The sequence below is a fragment of the Tinamus guttatus genome, unplaced genomic scaffold (assembly GCF_059628265.1).
Source record: "Tinamus guttatus ecotype Peru unplaced genomic scaffold, ASM5962826v1 Tinamus_guttatus_pri_ptg000246l, whole genome shotgun sequence".
In the NCBI taxonomy this organism is placed as follows: Eukaryota; Metazoa; Chordata; class Aves; order Tinamiformes; family Tinamidae; genus Tinamus; species Tinamus guttatus.
Genome location: NW_028288780.1, coordinates 3,209,213 through 3,231,094, shown reverse-complemented (window position 1 = coordinate 3,231,094; position 21,882 = coordinate 3,209,213). Strand labels below are relative to the sequence as shown.

At 34.5% G+C, this 21,882-nt stretch overlaps 1 protein-coding gene across 1 annotated transcript; it reads right to left on the bottom strand.

Annotated features, from left to right (window-relative positions):
- Positions 1–1,455: 1,455 nt before the first annotated feature.
- On the bottom strand, positions 1,456–15,982 carry SHLD2 (shieldin complex subunit 2). The gene is made up of 8 exons (XM_010224293.2): positions 14,334–15,982; positions 12,298–12,405; positions 11,524–11,718; positions 9,672–9,806; positions 6,991–7,197; positions 5,421–5,655; positions 2,381–2,496; positions 1,456–1,751 (listed from the first exon to the last, which is right to left on the bottom strand). Exons 1-8 carry the CDS (start codon positions 15,859–15,861, stop codon positions 1,579–1,581), a joined length of 2,697 nt encoding a protein of 898 aa, XP_010222595.2. The 5' UTR covers positions 15,862–15,982; the 3' UTR covers positions 1,456–1,578.
- Between the last annotated feature and the right edge of the window lie 5,900 nt (positions 15,983–21,882).

Below are 21,882 nucleotides of genomic sequence, written 5' to 3'. Positions count from 1 at the left end.
TCACTTGTCTGCCTTGGTATACAATATAATAACGTAACATATTGTGTGTGTGGTCTCTTTATGCTTCTTATGAAGTACCAAGTATTATATTTCCGTATTCAATAATTACAACTAACCTCATGCAGAACTATATTTCAATGCACTTACCAACACACTTGATGTTGTTCAAAGTAACAACAATGAGAAAGGTCCTTTATGATTCTTCCGGAGCACCACAGCTATCCCAGGAAAGACAGAGACAGGATTAAACAGGAAACACGAACAATATCAATAGTCATATGCAATGCAGTGTGTTTTTTTTTTTTTTTAAACTTAGTGCTTTTTACAGATCATCCATTTTTCATGCTTGACATATGCGATGAGATGAAGAGAAATGATTAAAAATTTTGAAGGTACTAATATTTACCTTTTGAATTAAATGCACAGCACAAACTCCAGTCCAACAAGTGCACCAGAAGCAGACATTATAAAATCATACAAAACGTGGCATCTTCCTCCATACTCCTCATGACTGTGATAAACATGAGTTCTGCAATGAATGCAGCATTTGCTCAATAAAAGCACAACTCCTTTAAGTGGCAATGAGCCGCAATTAATCAAATACCCTCAATGTGAAATCTGCAAGGATCTAACCAGAGAACAAGTACTATTTATGCTCTGCACCATTTTGCAGCCTCAGAGAGGCAGTTTATCTCAGAAAAATACTGAACAGTCAACTTACCCAACTGTTTTTGCACAGCAATCCTTTTAAACCTGTTGCTTTACTAAATCACACACAACCATCATTCACTCAGCCTTTTACTGATAAAAATCAGCATCAGAATAAAACAAGACTAAGAATTCAATTCATTTCTAAATCAGATTAAGGAAAGACTATTTGAAGATCAATGTTAAACTGATTAAATTGACTTAAGGTCTGCCAGCTTATGCTACAAGCAAACATAACAACTTGGTGATTTAAGGGTTCCATAAAATAATGTACCAGATTAAGAGGTTTTACGCAGTTCAGTTGAATTGGTGCAACAACTTTTAGCTAAACAAAATTTGCTTCTCAAGCAAGATGGAGCATTTTAGCAGCACAGAAGACAACAGCACCAACATTGCTAGGGGAAAATGGCAAAAATTCTGCTGCTAAAATAAGGAAGGCAACCACAACATACGGAAAAGTTCAAAGAAATAACCAAGTTAGAGAGAAGACAGGATAAGATAAACAGAAGAAAATCTCAGAAATAAAACTATACCACAGAACTGTAACTATTTTATCTGTTACAGCCACCAGGGTTTCAACATTAGAAAACTTCTACTGGACAGAAGAGCCAAAGTGAGACACCAGCAAAAGGTTTTTATTAAGTTAAAACATAAGTACAAAAATATATGACAATTAATCAACAGTACAGTAGCAGTACATACAGTTAACAGATACTCCACACCAGTTCTTTTGTGTTTTTTAGTATAAATTAAATACAAAATCCCTTCTTGTATTTTGACTTGCTTCCTTAATCTAATTCCTTTTTCTTCTATTTGCAATCTGCTTGTTCATATGGTGTCTGTTCACCAGCTATCGCAGAGGTCAATGCATCAGAGATCAGGATGAAAATTTAGCAGATGGAAATCCTTTTGCAAAGGATAGCTATTTTCATCAAGCACAAAATGGCTCCTAATTTCCAACAAATAGGATGCTTCCGTATCTGCCAGCAGCAAATGACACAGTTCTGCTATGATTACACGGTAGGTCATATCTGAGGAGGGCACTGCAAGACAGAACAATCCAATTCACTTTATGTTCCTAATGGCGCCTAACATGCAAGTTCTACCCCCATGAAATCAACATTAATTACTGGAAATGTAATTCAGCATCTGAACAGAAAATTAGATTTTGTTTGTAATCACTTTTTGTTTTCCAAATAATTCGTTAGAAATGCCCCTTGTTAAGTTGTAACACCAGTGAATCATATACAACACCTCAACAAGTCAAACAGGAAGAACTAGAAAAGTCTAGTTGAATTATTTAACCAAAGTATGGCAGCTATTGCCCAAAATTGGTAAGAGATTCTATTCTGCATACAGGGAATTCCATTTATTCAGCGTGTAATAAATGCTCATGCCATTTTACCTCTTATTCCTACTACCTTAATTCTAGAATTCCAGCTTCTCCCACATTTGTTTCATGAAAACTGATTTTTTTCCTTAACAGTTTAATTCACTTTAATTTACAGTCACTTTGAAGCTGGTTATATATTAAGATATAAACAGTCATGACACCTATCCAGAAAGAACATTTCATGCTAATTCTAATATAGTCAACAGTTATAAACTTCATTTTCATTGTGATCTTTGTGGCTCTTGATGGCTCCACAACAAAAACCCCATGGAACCATACCTACTGATCTGTTCAGCCAGTCTGCGGGAATATTGAGGAAGATTTTTTCCATCAACTCTGATACCACATGAACGTAAATTTCATATCCTCCATCTTCAATTGTCATCAAAGCAGATCTAGATCAGAAAGCAGAAGATTCTTGAAACAACTTTTTTGTTGACACAAAATTTCTAATCAAAGTAATTCAATATAATAATTACCTTCCACCATTATAGCAGTAACTGGAAAATATCTATTCCTTCACCTTCTCTCAACCTGTACAGTCTGAGTATGAGCTCGATACGTTCCAAAAACTACACAAGGTTAAAATAACCTCTGAAGTCATCAGTAAGCTGTACTTTCAGACAAATGCAGATAACACTGTTTTTGGTATATCTGCTGTTTTTCCAAGGGAAAATGAGTACTGCACCAAATAATTTTTAAATCCTCAAAGTGTGCATGTAAATTAAGCTGAATTAAAGTTAAACATGCAATGTTTTGCCTGAAGCCCAGAGTTCAAGTCTTGAGTTAAAGTCATCCAAATTATCTAAAACAGACTGAAATTAGTGTCATTTATTTTTTGCCAAAAATGAGAAAAATAATCCTTACTCATTTATGGAGGAATTTTTTCAGGTTGGGTATTATATCGACCAGAAGGTCATATTAATAGTAGTAAAGCTTCCTCTCAGCAATCAACTTAGGGAACATCCTAGTTTTGTAATTCAATCCTTAGTTTTAATAATGTATTCACAATAGGCAAAAAAATAAACAAGCAGGCAAAACCCTTACTAAATCAGAGAGAAATTTACCTAACAGTAACACTTGGCTGGATGTGCATACAAAGAAAGGACAGTTGTCTCAAAAAGTGACAGATACAGTTCCAACTAGTTTTCTGAAGACTGTCTTAAACAAGAGAACAGCTTCAATGCAGGATGAAATCCTGAATTATCCCAAGCCAGGTACAAGCAAAATAAGTATGTATATCTGCACACAGAAGTTTTCTATGTATGCTATGTGATTTATAATTAAGGAGAGCAAAGGCAAACAAATCCAAATACTTAAAGTTGCAACATTTTAAGAGTCAAGGACAGTCGTTGCTTTCAACTTAGTACACTTGACCAGTAATGTGGCCTCAGCAGCCTACTCTCCATAGGAAGGCAATTAAAACCAGCAGAATCTGTTGGTAGCTTAGCAGTCACTTCATCCCCCCACTGATGCATCCAATCAGTAAGACTAAGTGTCAACATTTTTTCTAAGGCATTTTTACATTTCAGAAAAATGTAAAAAAAAATCTCCTCAGTTTTATTGATCTTGACTGATAACTGATATTGAAAAATGCAAACTCTTATTTACTTTAGGGATTTAAACAAGCCAGTATAGTACCTGAAAAGGAAGTGTCAGCATTCCTGCACAGTAGTACTTAACAGATCCGTCAAAACATTAAATGACAGTCTTGTATCCTGTGTTTGTCTGAACATTTAATAATCAGCTTCTCCACTATTTGTGGTGTATACTTGATCGCGTCCACTTCATGTCCTGCATCATAGCTGCTACACATCAAGTGTTATATAGATCTCACTGCCATTAGAAACATTGATTTTTGGAAAAACCAAGAAAATTGTTCCTGAGACAATTTGCTCCCAAATACTAAGATTCCTTCATAATCCTAATAAAAGTTACTGAACTGATCACAGAAGGACATTTCTTCAAGAATGCAACAGACTTTTCTTCAGAAAGACTGAGCATTCAAGTTTTCCATACATGTAAATGCACACGTTATTTTTCTATTTCTGTTTGCATGGTAAATTGAGGTCCTTCAAGGTATTTTTATAACAGAGAATCTTCCCAGTCATAGAAAAAAAGTTGAGTAAGTTAGCTACTTGACAAGTTTTAAAGGATATACTGTTTTCTCACTGTTGTTCTCAATGAGTTCTGAACCTCCCACTGAATGTTAGCCAAAAACAAGCCCTCCTTATTTACCTGAATAAACACTAAAGAACAGTAAAAGGACAAAAAAGGACAATAAAACATCCCATGAGGTTCAGAACAATTTCTGGCTACATAAATGTGTTTTTTCACTATTGTTTGTTTGTTTTGCAATACAGTTGCCAGACAAAACTGGTTTCGTCACAAATGCAGAATAATGTAGATCATTTTTAACTGGACATTGGAAATTTTTGATACATTAATTTATACATCCTTTTTTTTCTTGAAGAATCACTTTGTCTTAGCATTTTTCTTTGGTTTCTTATTCAATATGCAAGATAAAATATTTTGCACAAGGACAAAGACACCTTGCTAGACAAAGGATTCTTCTAAGTCAAGTAAGTAACTACTGAGTGCCCAGTGATTCATTAGCCGAAGTAGTGCAAGTAGTTTAGGAATATTTTTAAAAAGAATGTCTGTAGAAAATAACACACTATTCTAGAATTCTCTTCTCTCATTGCCTCAGAATGGACCCTCTCTATCCATGACTTGCAAGTTCTGATAATGCTTATATTTGAAAACTTCGAATAAAATATGAACAGTTTTAGTAGATAACAATGAGGTTTTAACATCAACTGCAGCTATTTTTGTCTGCTTGTAATAAATGTGCATATATATTTTGTCTCGCAGTGCCATCTGCTGATCACTTAGTATCTCTGCTCTCTGTAAGAATGTTTATTGAAAACTGGATTGGTATTATTTCTGCGAGGCCAAATTAGATTATTCAGCTTGAGATGACAGCTATGCACTTACAAATTCAAAGCTAGGCTGAAATAAAAGGCTCAAGAACTTTTTTCCCTGGTCCTCTTTCATCTTAGCTCATTCAGTGGGTAAGCCTCATGATTGCAAGGATCAGCATTCCAAAAAAAGAAAAAAATAGTTAAGATTTAAACAAAGAGTAGCACTATTAATAGCAGCAAAGCAATTGACAATATAGTAATTTAAATATTTCCTTGAAAATTCCTTAGGAAAACAGAGGTAACTAACCATATATGAAACACATTTATGTTATGATTACTCAACATATGGTAGCGTACTTGCCTAATACCATACATAATTCTAATTTTTAGCTTACCTGTAGAATGTTTTTATTTTGTTGAATGGCAAGCATCTAACACACTGCTCGTAGATCTTGTTCTCATCTGCCTGTAGCTCTGCACCACACTTAGCACAACCTGAATAGGTAATCATAGGCAGAGAAGACAAAACACTCTCCAGGGAAGTGTTAGCATTGAAGATGAGTTGTCTGTACTGACCCATTGAAATGGTAAACTTCAACTCTAGGATATGGGCTTTCAGTTGAATCACTCCTACAGAAACAAGTTCAATCAAATCTGTCTTCAGTATTACACACAGTAGCAACCGAAGGCAAGAGTATAACACCTGATTCAAAAACATAATTATCAAAGTTCTGAATAACAGTTTTTCTTTTGAAGCACACTGATGTTTTCAGACAATTTCGCCACATTAAAAAATGCAGTAAAATATTAACTCCAGAGATATGTATTGCCTTTTTAGGTACTACTGAGATGTACACCAATATAGAAAGACCTAAATAAAAGAAAGAGATTAGATAGTTGCACAAATACTTTCCATGGCCAACAGAACCAGAAAATTATCAAGATAATTATTTCATATTAGAAATGGATTATCTTGACACACAAGATGAGATAGTATCTCTTCTGAGATACCATAATTGAAGAACAGAATTCCACGACAGTGCAAATTAGATATTCTGATTAAAAGAATTAGTAACAATAAAATTTTTTTCCTTTGTGTCACATGAACACAGAAATTCAGCCCAAAGAGATACAATGAAACTGGACTATTCAAGAAAAGAACGAAAAAAATCTGATAAAACTCCTACAGGTATTATCATATAAAAGCAAATTAGTCTTTTCACAATATATAAATCAAATCTATGCAGCTTTTCACAGACAAAGCAAAACATTACTTAGAAATATGTCATTTGGATTATGTCTCTAATCTGACACATTATATAGGTATGCTTACTCCATTAAGGAAGTTACCTACCCTTCCCAGACTTAGCACTCAAAAAGAAAGTATAACAATCAGAAAATAATCTAATAACCTATGTTTAGATTTCATAAAGGAATTACTTCACCACCCTCCTGATCCAGAGAGGATAAAATCATATCTAACAACTTAGTTCTCTGCTATTTACACACAGATAATAGCACTTATCTAGTTTTATATACCTGCAGCAAAGGCAACAGGGTCAGCTCAGTACAGTAAGTTTTTGCATTTGCTCCAGCAGTTTATTCAAGGATATTTTACTCTTGCAATCGTGTTCCAGAGTACCAGTATTCCATAAACTCTTTCAGTGATTAATTAGATTAAAGAGTTGGTATGCAGAACAAGAGGCCGAATTTCTCCCTATGTTCCAAAGCTATCTTTGCATGGTACCATATACCATATCCAAATCTCAATTCCGTGCTCACTGAATGAAGGCTGCATTTGTGGTTTGGTTGGGCACTGACGAGCAGCCTCCAGAATAAATTCAAGCTCCCAAAACAACTCAAAACAAAAAAGCATTTTTAGGGCATAAGCATGATATATTTTGCTGCACTATGTATTTGCACTACACTATATGAACACTACAGAGCTGTGAATAAGAAATTTACCTGAGCATTTTTCCTCCAAATGTGCCAACACATTTGTCATTTTCAAGAGGGATGTTTTACTTTTCTGAAATTTTTCTTTGAATTCAATTGCTCTTTTGTCATCATCAAACAAACACTCACAGGATGACCATGGAGTTGTGTGCAGTTCAAAGTCACCCGAGACAGAACTATGTTGGACAAAAAGGTATTTAAATTCCCATATGTGATCTAGAGAAAAAGAGATAAAGGAATAATTTTCAAACATTTCATAATGTTTGGAAAACTGAAAACACAAAACTGAAAACTACCTATAACACTGAGTAATAACTCAGTAAGACATTTTAACATCAGCATCTTTGGCAACTTTATTTCAAACCTCATAATTGTATAACACATGCACACATCAGTTATTCTTCTTAAAAAGCTGAATGAGAACCTCATAGTTGCTTAAAAATACCAGATAATTATACTTTCATCATTGTAGAGAAAGTTTAAAAACATACTCCAAGTAAAATGACTTAAGGGATAGTTTCATATTTTCAGAATGCCTCACATATAGGCAAAGCTAATAATGTGGTATTTGGAATAGAAGGTTCAAATAGGCATACATTATAATTTCTTATGCTTTTAAATATGTATATTACTTTTCTTTTGTTGCCTACAAAAAAGTTCAAAACATCTTTCAAACGTTTGTTTTGTTGAAACAATAACATGCAGAAATAAAATGGTTATGATAAAAAGCATTATCCCAAAAAGAGACAAATACAGATGCTTGGAATGAGACTAAAATATCCTAGAAGAATCAATATGCTTATCCAGTATGCTAGAGACTTCAACCACTTTGTTTTAGCTGATATGGTGCTAACATTTGTCAACTTTCAGTGGATCATGCTTCCAATTACCTTCTCAAATTCCTTCAGGGATGGAACTAGAATACTACTAAGATAGCTACCAATTACCTTGGAAATATATTCCCCCTCCCCCCCCCACAAATGAAATATTTTTATTTGATCACTCCTACCAATTATTTTTTCCTCAGTTTTACATTCTTTCTAGAAATGTCACAAAACTTCTAAGAATTAGCAATATTTATAAAAAATGGCTGGAAAGAAACAAGTTTATTCACTCAAATTTATCATTTACTTTTAACTTATTCTGCTTTCCTCTTATTTATACAGAACCTCTGTTCAGAGGAGCTAATGCAGTCAGCTTGGGACTATTTCAGAGAATTTGGATATTCCAGACCCCAGAAAATAATTCTACTTTGAAAAAAATATATATATATAGTTTAAGCAACTTTGCTTCTGTTTGTTTTTTGAAGGCAACCACTTTTAAGAGCAGCATATTTATTAATGAATGGTGCTAACCCCAATTACTAGCTAGTGTGCTTGTGTGCTCTGTTTTTTCCCCATCTTCCATGGGTTCATTAATGGCCCACTCCAGGCTCTGAAGAATGCTGGTTTCCAAAAAAAAAAAGAATTTAATGAAATAGATCTTTATGGTTTGAGAACCTACACTAGATCAAACATGTCTGAAGCATATATCTATTTTTAGCAAAAGATTAAAAAATAAGTTTAACTTGCATTAGAAACAATTGTTAGATGTGCTAAAAAAGTAGATTGTTAAGGATGTAAGCAATTTAAAAATTACAAATTCTCATCCCCTCCTCTACAATACTGTTAGGTATCTGATCTACCAATACAACCAGGAAACACATGCCCTAGCTGGCCTCTGACTCCTAACAAGAATGGACATCATGTGTTACCCTCTAACCTACTCACACTCCCCGTGTCTCATGTGTGCTTATTTAGTTTGATATGACTATATCTTTTTTGGTTCTCTTACTGGGATCAAACATTCATGGTTTATCTCTGTGATAAGTCTTAGGACAGTTGAGAAATTACTCTTATCTTGAATTCCAGATAGTCTTTTAATGATTAAAATGCAAGCTGCTCCATGCATAGAACCCTAGTTCGAGAAGATGACACCAGGTTTCCACCAGGTATGAGCAGTTACAATACCACACAGATCTACCTCTTCTTACACTTCTGCTTTAAGCATGAGGGAATGATATACCATAGTATCTTAAAGACCAACTTTAGTATCTATTTACTAGCTTATAGCTACAATACAGCATTGAAACATTTCCAGAATTCTGTATTTTTAAGAACATAGTATTTTAGTATTATAGGTTCTGCAAGGTTTAAAAGCATTTGATTATCTAATAAATTGTATACATCTGTCCACACTGATGTACATTAAAAAGAGGCAAGTAGGCTTTATATACTTAAGTTAGTAAGGTAGAAAGCAGATGGGGAAAATCAGAAGTAGAGAGAACTAGAAATTTATTAGAAACAAAACAGTAGAAAGTCAAAATAATGATAATTAACCCACAAGTTATTTTCCATAATTAAATGACAATTAGGCACCAAGGAGTCATAGGTCTAAACACAATTTTCTCAATACCTATGATTTACTACCATAAAAATTCCTCAGGACTCAAAGGAGCACATTCATATTGTTTTACTAATGGCACTATTTCTAAAAATATCCATTTTTGAGGTTAATAGCCAACATATTGTCCTAGCAAAAAAAGGTGCAGGAATTTTTTAAAGGTCAAAAGGAAAATGTTATCAGCTGATCATTTTAAAGCGACCAATGACAACGAGGAATTCCTATTACAGTAGGTCAAAAAACCTTACCTTTTTTCCTTTGAAGTTGGGGGCACCAGGCTGCCCCTGCTCCCCACAGCACCATCCTATAATGTTCATCTCTATTCTGTTCTACTGTTAAAATAACTTTTTTTTGGCTGCCCCCTTTGTAGTTGTACACAGATTCTGAAAAAGTTTGAAATAGCATTGACTTATTTTATAAGAAAAAAGCATATTATTATGAAAATGCTTCTGAACACGAAGAAGAAACTCACCACTATCATTGTGATACAACTCTTAAAAAAACACAAGGATGCCCACAATTTCTTCAAGAGAAGATGGAAATAGAATTTACAATTTCTTCACTAACATGAAACCAGTTTGAAGAAATTCATAAAGAAAATTAATTTACTTTTACTTCACAATAATTTTCACAGAACCTAAGTATTCAGCAACTGGACACCTCCTTGGAAAATAGCAGGCATCTACAAGCATATCTGAGCACCTCCAATTTATCTTGGTTGGCATCAGTGGGAAAAGATGGAACTCCAAACACCTTAGTAACAGACTAATGCTAAATATGAAATTAGTGTTTCTGTAACTGCTGGGGAATGTACTTAAGAGATTTTTCTAGAAATTTTCATACAAAAAACTGTAGCTGTATACAAGCATCCTATGAGGATTAAAAATAGACTGAAACAATTACAATCCCTATGACATTCTTAATTCAGGATTCTTTTTGGAAGTTTCTGGTAAATCCATACTCAAGATGTATATTCATAAATAAAATTATTGGATATCAGCTCCTACTGGCAACAGTTTTGATATCCATATACGATAATAAATTAGAGATTTCTGCCTTGTAAAATTCTCCAATTACAATGAATAAAGGTGGCATTTACGGTGTGGGTAAGAACATTTCTATCTTTTGCAACACTAAAGCAATATGACCAAACCAATGTGAGAAGCATTTTATCAAGTAGTGAGAAAGAGCAACTGGAAACAAAAGGAAAATGAGAACAGTTAATGGCGAAAAAAGAGTAAAGTAGCCTTTAAATGTCGAAGGCCTGTCCAAGAAAAAAAAAAAAAAAAAAAAAAGGGGAAGAGGTTGCTCCTTAAGGTCTGACTGTAATGAAAAGATGAAAATAAGCTACCAATTTTAACATGGAAAGTAATTTAACATGGAAATGACCCCCGAAAAAGGAATCCTGCAGTAACTCCACTCAGTACTAAGAAAAGGAATAAGCAATAAAAAAAGTATATTAAACATATAGGTTCGCAACCATGGTTCTTCAGTAAAGGACTCTCAGTAATAAAACAGAAAAGCGAGCAAATGTTTGCTCCTGACAGAAAAGTTCTTTCACCATAACTGCAATAACCTCTTCTCAGCACTTCTGCTACACACAGCTCTCCCCAGAAGAGAATTCCTGCTGCTGACTCCACTTCCCAACACTGCACTTCATACCAACATGCCTCTCATCACATCATCACACTGTTTGGGAGCTCTGGAGATGCTCAGACCACCTGGCTGACCAGTCAATACAGTAGCAATGGTACTCCCTACCTGAAATTGCAACCGCTCACCCCTCAGCGTAATCTCATCGACCAGTGTCAGGAACAGTGGTTATCAGTGCTTTCTGCCTACAGGCTTATCCCCAACATGTTTGCTATTAGATCAGCTAGTGGACAAGAGCTTCCTTTCAGCAATTGATTTCAGTCACTATTTCCTTCCTGCCTCTAACTCTTAAGTTCTTTATTCACTCCCTATGAGTGGCTCATCATGGCTCCTTCCTGTGACTTACATCTCAAACACAAGAATATTGAGGGGGACAACAGGCCAAATTTAAACAGTGACTGTTGCAAGGCAATTCTGTAGTTGCAGAAGCCCAAGGCATTAACTTACCTGTTAACACTGTGATGCTGATAATTTTTAAGATTGAGTGAACCAGAGTATTTGACTGAAGCTGATCTAGTTGAACATGCTGAACACTGTCCAGTGTCTGAACTTGTCTACATGGAAGGTCTCCAAAGTGGGAAAATTCTGATGATATATATGCCAATAAAGCCTGGAGAACACCAGTATCTCCTATATGATGAACTTAGGAAAAAAGCACCAATAAAATCAAAATCATATTTCCTAACTCTAAAAAGTCAAAAAACAACCAAAATATATTGGTAGCTTCAAAAATTATTTTATTTGCCTCGTCATAACATCCCAACATAAAGCACAACAAGTCTACTCTAAAGGAGTGTACTCCTTTATCAGAAGTAGGAAAGCACTGCATTTTAACTTTGGAAGAACATACAAATAATCATTCTTGACCATTAACCCCAGGATGTCTTAAATAGATAGCAATAATAGCAGAGAGATTGCCAGAAAAATGCAAGTTCATGGTAGTACTTCCAACTGTATTTTCCACAAGTCTCCTACACTAACTCACCTTAAAGTCTATGGTTAATAGTTCTTGTTGATTTTTCCTTCCTTCAACTTACTTATTCATTAGGCCACCAATGCTTCTACAACTACAAAATAGCTCTTGTATTCTACTGTTTTGTACACCTCAATTGATCATATTTACATTTTATCCTGTATATAAAAAAACTACTACCAAGTGGAGTACCTTAAAGGGCCATTTTATGGTGATTTGGCGGAAATTCTTATGCATTCTAAACTTACATTCTTTTGGATTGAGAGCTGAGCAGTTTCCCAGGTTCAGTAACTGACTGGTACTTGTAGATTGCAGCATGATTTCTCCAAACCAAAGATTCTCATACATAATGATATCTGCAACAAACAACAAAAAAAGACAAAATTATCAAGCAGGCTTATCAGTCCATATATATGGAACATACTGAAATGCAAATTTCTGGCTATAGATCCAGAAACCTTGAAACTAATTTCAGTTCTGATGTTTAATTTTGAAGCTCCTTTCTAATCAAGTGCTATTCATTTTCAGTGTCTCTCCTTGATTTTTAAATGGCCTCTTTCAATGTTTTTATTCCTTTATGAGGTTTTGCTGCTCTCATTTATGTGGCATCTATGATTAATATTCATATATATAATGGTTTTGCAGGAAAAGAAGACTTCCAGAGACTTAATGTGAACAACATCTAATACCATTTCCCAAGGAACATACATATGAAAGCAATATGACAGGGGATCAATGACACTATTAAAACTGTACAGTACTGTACATGAAAATCAACGATGGGAGCTGTATGTCTCCTTGAAACTCTTTAACTACTATTAATCAAAAATTGCATGATGGGAAAAATATTTACATGGAAAATCTGAGACAAATACCACAGTGAAAAGGAATACTGCAATTCTAAATTGCGAACAACTAAATGGCTTTAAGGAACACCTTTAAAGGAAGGGAAAAACATGTAAGTCAATCTGTAGTTATATAGGTGCTGTTAAAGTCTCTACAGAGGAAAGCTTCACATTCTGGATGCAAAATAATCTATAAGAACATACTAACCACGCTGCTAGACAAGCCACACAGCATCTCACAGCTGCTATGGCTAAACATTGGCTAAACAGCACAAGCAGAAGACAGACTAGCTGATCACAGCAGCAGTGGTAGCAGCACTAGGGAAAAGAGACAAGTTACTATCAGAACAGAGCAAACTGCTAAATTTGGACAACTGCAGGAGACCATGGACATGTCGAAATTACAGCAACTCCTACACAATATCCAGAATCATCATATATGCAATCTTTGAAAGGGACCTTAAGAGAGAACACTTTGAAACAAAGTTATTTTTGAATCTACCGACATTATTTACAAAGTCTGAACCAATTTTAAAATGTAGTTTGACAGCAGTTAATAGCAAGTACTATGTATGCAAAATGGCTGAGGGCATAATAAAATACTAGGTTTACCTAAAAGCACATTTGATGGATTTTGGAATAAGACTGTAAACAGAAGCAAGAAAAAGCCCAGCTTATTTTCAATCTCTAAAATACCCAGCATGGCGAAATAAGAGCTTTTTCTTTTTTAAACTCTAACAAAGATAAATGGGCATCTTAAAATATAACTGTAATTGTATTCAAACAAGAAAAAATTTATATTATGTAATATATGAAATAAAATGGCCAAATACAACTATTTTAGGGGTGTAATCTTTGGTCAAATCCAACCTTAAATTAGCTATACTATAGCTTTCACAGCACTGCACTCTTGCATTCTCTTAATTGGGGAGAATTCTGCTCTTGTTAGCAATTAAGGCCTACAAAGGATTTGTCAGAGTAACTGCTTCATGATTAGCTGACATGTTACGAAAATGGTAAACTGAAGGAAGTGCCAGTTACCCAACTTCTATATGATCTATCCAGTACTAGATTCTTCAAAGTATTTCCCCAAGACGAAAAACAATTTTCTGGTCAATCTGCTGCTCAACAACAGAGACATACAAGAGCACAAAGAAATACACTGCACCTTAGCAGCTGTTTTAACACCAACTGGTTACCGAATACATCTATGTACTTATAGCATTTCTGTAAAGCTCTATATACGTTGCTACACCTCAGATCAAAGACTCTATATAAATGATGACCAGCATCTACAGAATTATTACAATCTGGAATCTGAAGTAATAATGAAACATGCTTTTACATGATTAACAGTATTTCCAGATTAATGTTTACACACAGTTCTATTAGCACGTTTTAAAATCTGAATTTTGAAGAGGCAAAAAGGTAGATCTCACCTGTGAGCAGCACAATATCCCCAGGAAACACGGTGAGTGACCAAAACGCAGCAGCACGCCATAGCACCACCTTTCTCTCAATTTTAGACTGGTCAGTAACTACAATTGTTGCCACTGGAACTTTAGATGAAGATTTGAGTCTTGTCTTTATCTGTATTTCCTTAATATGACAAGGATGTACTATTGCAACCAAAACATTGTACTTTTGATCTTTACAGCAGCAATTCCTAAGTAGTGATAGAAGATGCTTTTGAATTTTCTTAAATTCTGTCTTCCTTTCTTCATCCATTTTCATTTCAGGGCTAGATAGAGAAGAATTCAGTTTAATTCTCTTCGATTTCAGTCGCCTTTTAAATGGGGAATGAGAAATATGAAGAGACTCTTCAGACTTGCAGGCTTTTTTAGAAGAGCTATTACAAGAACTGCTTACTTGGGAACAGAGTATTCCTGAGTTCAATGTTTCAATATGGATTTCATTTACTAATTGTTCAGCAGGAATATTAAGCTGTTCTTCAGATGCCGTTGTATTTTCATGAGCACTTCCTTCTCTTTTTGTAGCATCAAAATAGAAGCTTTTGCTATCGCTCTCAGAATCAAAAAGTTCAAGAGAACCTGTATACTCTTGCTCATACATATTTTCAGCCACACCATGACATGCTTTGACATCAGCATTAAGCCTGAAGTGTTGCCTTTCTTCATGCTTACTCTCTGCTTCTATTTCCAGTACTTTCATGGTTCTTTTCTGAATCTCATTTTGTGTCTTAAAGTTATCTTGTGCAAGAACAGCCATCTGACTTGAAGTCATTATACTACGAAATTCAGTATCAGTTGACACTGTAAGGTTTGAACAATTATCTTGTTCTCTTTTTGGTTTTGAGTCTTGATTTGGGGGAAAAAATATACCCAGATATTGACTTAGAGGTTCACAGTAGTCACTTATATGAGCTGATGGAACATCTTGTCCCATCAATCTTAGATGAATGCTAATCTCCTTAGTGGAAGCAACCAAATCTGAAATGTCAGAGCACTTAACTTTCAGATGATTGACTTGCACTTCAGAGAGGTTAGAACAACCGTCTGATAACTTTTCACTCTGTTCATCTGACTTTTCAGACTTTTGAGGGAGGTGTTGATCTGCAGCCTGTTTTACATTTCTGCCTCTGTTTTTAGATGACTGATAATCCAAATACATTAAACTGTCAGTCTTCCTAGGAGCAGTGCCACTGGTTTCCACCGAAGTTACAGGAGATGTGTTACATCCTCTTGGTACCATTAAGCCTCTCTGTTTAGATTCCTGGGAGCAGTAAACATTTGTAGGAACTGCCGTGACTGTAGAGCATTTTCCCTGACACATTAGATGGTCAGTACTTCTGCATTTATCAGAAAAAAGACCACGTCCATCACACAAAAAGTGGAGTTCCCTCCATTTTCCAGCGTCAATCACTGAACTACTACATTCTGATACCTCGAACTGGCTCGGAATACTGGGTGCTCCAACAAAAATATGGATTTGAGGTCTTGTAGACATTTCTGACTGCTATTTACATTGATATGGCTTGTGCAATAAATGTAATGCTAACTATTAGCAAATGCCAAAGACTGTATTGGGTCTTTTCCTATGAATTTAAAAATATCTACATATCAAAGTAGTTTTTTTCTAATTACTAAAAGAATAAATACCAATTTATTCTTCAAAAACCATAAAATTAAATGCATGCAACAAAAATGGAAATTACTCACTGTCCCATCTTCTTTAATACAACTGTTTCATTTCTGATACTGATTCCAAACACGCAGCAGATGCAGGCTGTTCACTTAGTTCTGAGAAGTTTCAACCAAAGTTTCCAGGAAGCTAAACTTCCTTTATTACCAGTTTAATTATCTGAGCAGAGTTTACTGACATCATATGAAGTAAATGCATATAAAAACTAATTCTTACAGAACGACTACGACATAATTTAATCCTCTTTTTAAATATTAAAATATTTAAATTTTAAATAATTAAGAAAGTAGAAACAGACTTACTTTAAATTAAAAGAGTTTCCTAAAAACATTATTTTAGATAGCCAGGCATCACTGCTGTTTAAGCACAGAAATACTGTATTAGGTACATGCTTATTTTATCAAAGACAGGTTTTAAGATGTTATCAATACATTTATAATTATTTAATAAACAATGTGCAATCACGGTGAAACCTGAGCAGTTGATTCAGAAGTAGCTTTAATTCTTATAGAATACTGTCATACTGCCCAGTAAAGGACTAGCTTTTCTCTCATATTCAAAACATATCTATCTTACAGGTCACAAAAAAATATTACTTTTAGAATTCTACTATACTGATTTTAAAGCATTTACATACAGCTACGAGTGTTCGTTAAAATGCAAGCACCTAATTATAACATCCGTGTTTCGGGAGTGGTGATAAGAAAGTGTGCTGTAATAGGAATTCTGCAGTGGTAGCATATGCAGAGCACCAGAAATGGAATCCAAAAGCTAATCCAGCTGCAACGAGAAGAAAGAGAACTTTAAAATAAATACAGCAATGACAAATATTTGCATATTTCACTTAGCACTCAAGTCGATTTCTTAACATCCCACTAGTGGTCACTAATAACTCACATTTATAGAGCTCAGTGTAACACATCACAGAACAGTTGAGGTTGGAAGGGACCTCTAAAGATCTAGTCCAATCTCCCTGCTCTAACCGGGACCCTCCTAGAGCGTGTATATAACAAACAAAAACAGTATCAACATCCCGAAAGCCTCAACTCAAATATAATAATGGAAAAATAATACACAACCACAGAAGCTATATATGTTCTGTCATATAATACCAACAAACTACAGGACAACATAATGTTGCTATTAGTCTGCTCTTCTCATTGTAGGAGGCTATCAGGTTGGTTAAGAATGATTTCCCCTTTGTAAATCTAATTCCATAAATTCAAGCAAAATATTTGATGTCTTTATGTTGGAAAACTAAAGCTTCATGGATCATGAGGTTCAGGGAAAAAAAATCTTAAATTTAAATGAATTAAAACACGCCCAGGACCATATTTGCTTACCTGCTTTCTGTGCCCTTAGAGGAAGCTTATTAAAAATAGAGTTCTTTCTAAGCTTTCTTATCAGAAAAAATGAGGTTCAGTGCCAGCATCCAAAATTACAAGTCCATTGAATACTTCTTGATGAGTTCTTAGGATACTGGAAAGACAGTCTGGTTGCTGAAAAGATAATTAGAACATTGCATTTAAAGGTTAGTTTTAACAGAGTTGCAATACATTTCAGATTCCGTATCTACAGAAAAGCCAGTGCAGAAGATGTCTGTGTAAAGTCTTCAAAATTAAACTAAAAGACTGGCTGCTGCTTTCTTTATGCAAGCATCCTCCACTATTTCCTGTAAATGTAATGCAGGGCTTCACATGATGTACTAAAGCAAATGCCTGCACTATTTAGCTTAAACAGAAAAGAGAAAGGTTTTTAGGCAAATACACATCTTATCAGCTAAATATACCATTTTCATCCTAAACCTCCACATACTGAAGTATAAAATTCTAGAACTCAGTTATGTTTTAGGCCTCACTTTTAGCAGAAATACCCCATATAATAGTTCATATGCATCCCTCCTATAACTGGAATAGGACAACAATTTAATCAGTTAACACTTGAAGGAAAACATTACTGAAGAATCACATTCAAACTTCTTTTTTTGCAGTATTTCAATATACTCTCCATGTGATTAAAACCACGAGAACTAGCATTCTTGTTAATTCTCGGGAACCACTATCATGTTTTTAACTTACTAAAAATTGCCAATATATGAAAATAACACAAATTTAAATGCTTCCCAGTAGCACTAAACTTTCTTCTCAGAATATAAACACAAACTCTTGGCATCTAAATTAGCTGACTCCTTGGCAGACTCATGTTCCTTAAATTCTATCCAGTTTTTCTTTCTTAGCTTCAATTGGATGAATTTCATTTAGACTTGGATTTAATATCAGGAACAGAGAGCAGTGAAGGATATAGACTACCAGTTATCACCTCTAATGATTTTTGTTTGCTTTAAGTAATGTTGCTTGCAACACTGAAGACTATATAAAGATTAGAATTTGTATTGCTGATATAGGAAGTAAGTGTACATCACAGCATGAGAAGCTGAAGGGACAAATGAACAGATGAGTGAAAAATAAATAAATAATGAGAAAGTTCATGAAGATAAGGTTAGGAGCAGGAAAGGTTGCATTCCAGAGTCTCCATGCAGATCCCTCTTGGATCAGAAATACCTAAACTCCCCACTACTTTCCTTTCATTTTCCATCAAGAAATAAACTCGTTATGTGGACACATATGAAGATACTAAACAGGAAAGAGAAAATAACTACTTTCTTTTCTTGAGGATTTCACTTTATGGACCTGGTCAATCTTGTTATAAGGTCACAGTATAGTCCAAAAAAGCCAATCCCTCCTGCATCTGCAACCTTCTGGACTCCCATTAGAGCTGGAATGACACTGCCAAATATTGCTACAGAATAGTTTTCTTCAACAGAAAATATTCTTTCAGAATAACATATGTTTTTCACAACTACATTTATATATATGTATACATATATAATGAAATCTGTGACTAATACTACGCAGCACTTTGAAAACATATGGCAGACAACTACATATGTATTTATGTGTACCCCTTTCACTCGGGTAACATGGATATGACAAAAATGAAAAAATAATTTGTAGTGACTTATTTACTACATCAGTGACGAATGAATATGACAAATCTGCAGGTTACTAAACAGGAAGAACTGAACACTGGCAAGATCAACTATAGGGACAGCTGATGTCATTAAGAAACATTCTTTTCCTGAAGCAGATCAAATTTGTTTACAACAGGATCACAGTTTTGCCACATTCCAGCACAAAGAACATCTAGTAAACATGAGCTCTAAGTAACACCCAGGATTTTTAACAAGAAAATACTTTTGAAAATAAAAATAGTTGCTATATATAGCCTGATAAATTTCCAGTTATACAGTAATTTATCAGCCACGCATTTTAACCATCTTTTCTCTCGTTTCCCCATACCACCTTTACAAAGTAATTAAAATTATATGTAAATTAGATATTTTGGACTAAAATTTACCTCATATTTCATTTCTATTTCCTACTTCTTCCCAATTCAAATTTTTTGCACTTAGTATATTATATCGAAACAACTGGATCTTGATAATAATATAAATAATTTCTTCAGTTAAAAATATTATTTCCATTTTCAAAGCCTTAAAACTTGATTTTTCTTAATATCTTTATATCTTAAGAGAGTTACTGACTTATGTCTACTTCCTGATTCATCTTATAAGTCTAGAGTAACTTGCTTTGACAATTTCCAAGTGATTTATTAGATCAAAGACATCAAGCTGTAATATCAGTAATCATCAGTATTTATAATCATTAGAATCTGTAAATCAAAGTGTTTTATCATAATTTGGGTAAATTTTCCTCTATGTAAAGTTCTTTCAAGCACTCCAAAACTCTCAGACTTGGTTTAAAAAAATAAAACCTGAAAGAAGATTAACATCAACTCTTATTACAGAAAGGGTTATAGAACAGTTTTGAAAATGAACAAAAACCCATCAGTCTCATGCATAGCAACATGTCATTATCACAAAAGTAATTCATTTTATAATGTAATTAAATTATCTGTGGATAGACAGGGGGTTAACTACACCAAACATAACAGGAACTAAAGCTCATAGATACAACTGAAGCTTCAAAACACATGTCCATTATATCTGTTAATTATTATACCATTTTTTTAATTGTGAAGGGGTTCTATTCATAACAGCCAATGAAAACCTAGCTTTTTATCTCTGAAATGGTCAGAGTCTCATTGACAGGTCAATGATCTATTGGAAAAAGTATAACTACACCAGCAAGTGCTGCACTTGCAAGGCACTGCAATTCAATATTAATATAACTACTATAACAATTTTATGACAGCTTGCACCAGTTTCTCCAGCCTCAATGACTTCTCACTATAACTGTCTTCTTTAAAAAGTTATGTCAGTAACAGTTTCTAAATATTTATACTAATTTGCTATATGTAGGACAAAATACTTGAAGCATTCTCTTACCACACTTAAATACACTAGAAGCATTGCTATATGCTAACTAAATGCCATTAAATGACCTTGGAGGTATCTATTAATTACTTTGATCCCATGCTTTAATCTGTACATCCATGATTTCATAATCATATTCACTAACCATGCTAATGAGTAAAGCATTAGGCCAAGATAATTAAAGGAGGACTCCCAGCTTCAGCTGCCTATCACTCCTAAATGTTAACAGCAGCCAGACAAATCCCTGCTCTTACTAAAATCTACTCTCAAATATAGTTTCATTAAGGCTGGCAACCTATAAGGAAAACAAACTGCAGTAATTACACCTCTGGTAACACTTTAGGGTTTGAAGCTATCCTATGTAACATACATAACCAAACAAAATCACAGAAATAGACCATGATATATCAAAAGATTATCAAAAGGACTGGAGCAATATAAACCTTAATTTCTTTTCCCCTCTGAAAGTCGTTCCTCCCTCTTCCCCAAATTTTGGAAGGTAAAAGTAACAGTATGTTCTTGCACTTGCGCCTTTGATTTGGTGTAAATCAATGCTGAACATTACTACAGTAGCCTAGTTACCAGTTACTAATCTGAACAGACCACAAGATGCAAAAGGAATTATACTGGCCATAACCTGCAGAAAAGCTGTCCCTTTCGATATTTTTATATATAAATATATATATATATAAATATACACACACACACACACAAAGAGTTGCTCTTAAATTCAAAATCTTAGCTTCTGCTTCATGCCTTCTCCCTCAGACACTAGATTCTATACCTCTATAGCATCAAGAGTCAAAAAAAGCAAATCAAAACACAACAGAACCGCCGCCCACCCCCCATGTTTCACTGAACTCCCCACAGAAAAAAAGAATTATTAATGGTCATATTTGGAATATTTACTCTCAGCTCAAATCAAGATATTGTTTCTCTTTAGAGGAAAGCCCATATTACATGACAAAGGAATGGAAAGCTAAGGCATTTGCCAACCAAAGGAGAAGCAGAAGAGAAGCAAATCACTGGATGCAGGATTCTCATAACATTACAGAAGACTCCTGGCACACTTTTACCATACTGTTCAGTTCTTCCTCCAGAATTTAAGCTTGCTCTTTGGAAAACTAAGTCCTGTCACTGTACTACACTGTACTACTATGTGCTACATTTGTGATGGCCATACCAGATGGGCCTAAAAGATTATTAGGTTTCTGTCACTGAATGGCAACCCAAGGAGGTATAAAGGGAAGTTTTACACTGTAAACTGGTTGGACCTATGAAGAAATGAAAAATATGCACATGTGGTAAGGAGTGCATATACATATGGGCAACTAGTGGATGGTATGGGTTATTTCAGGCTCTTATTTTTGTCATCTTTACTTCATTAATATTTTCAATTCCTTCCTTATATCTATTTGGTGGTTATGATA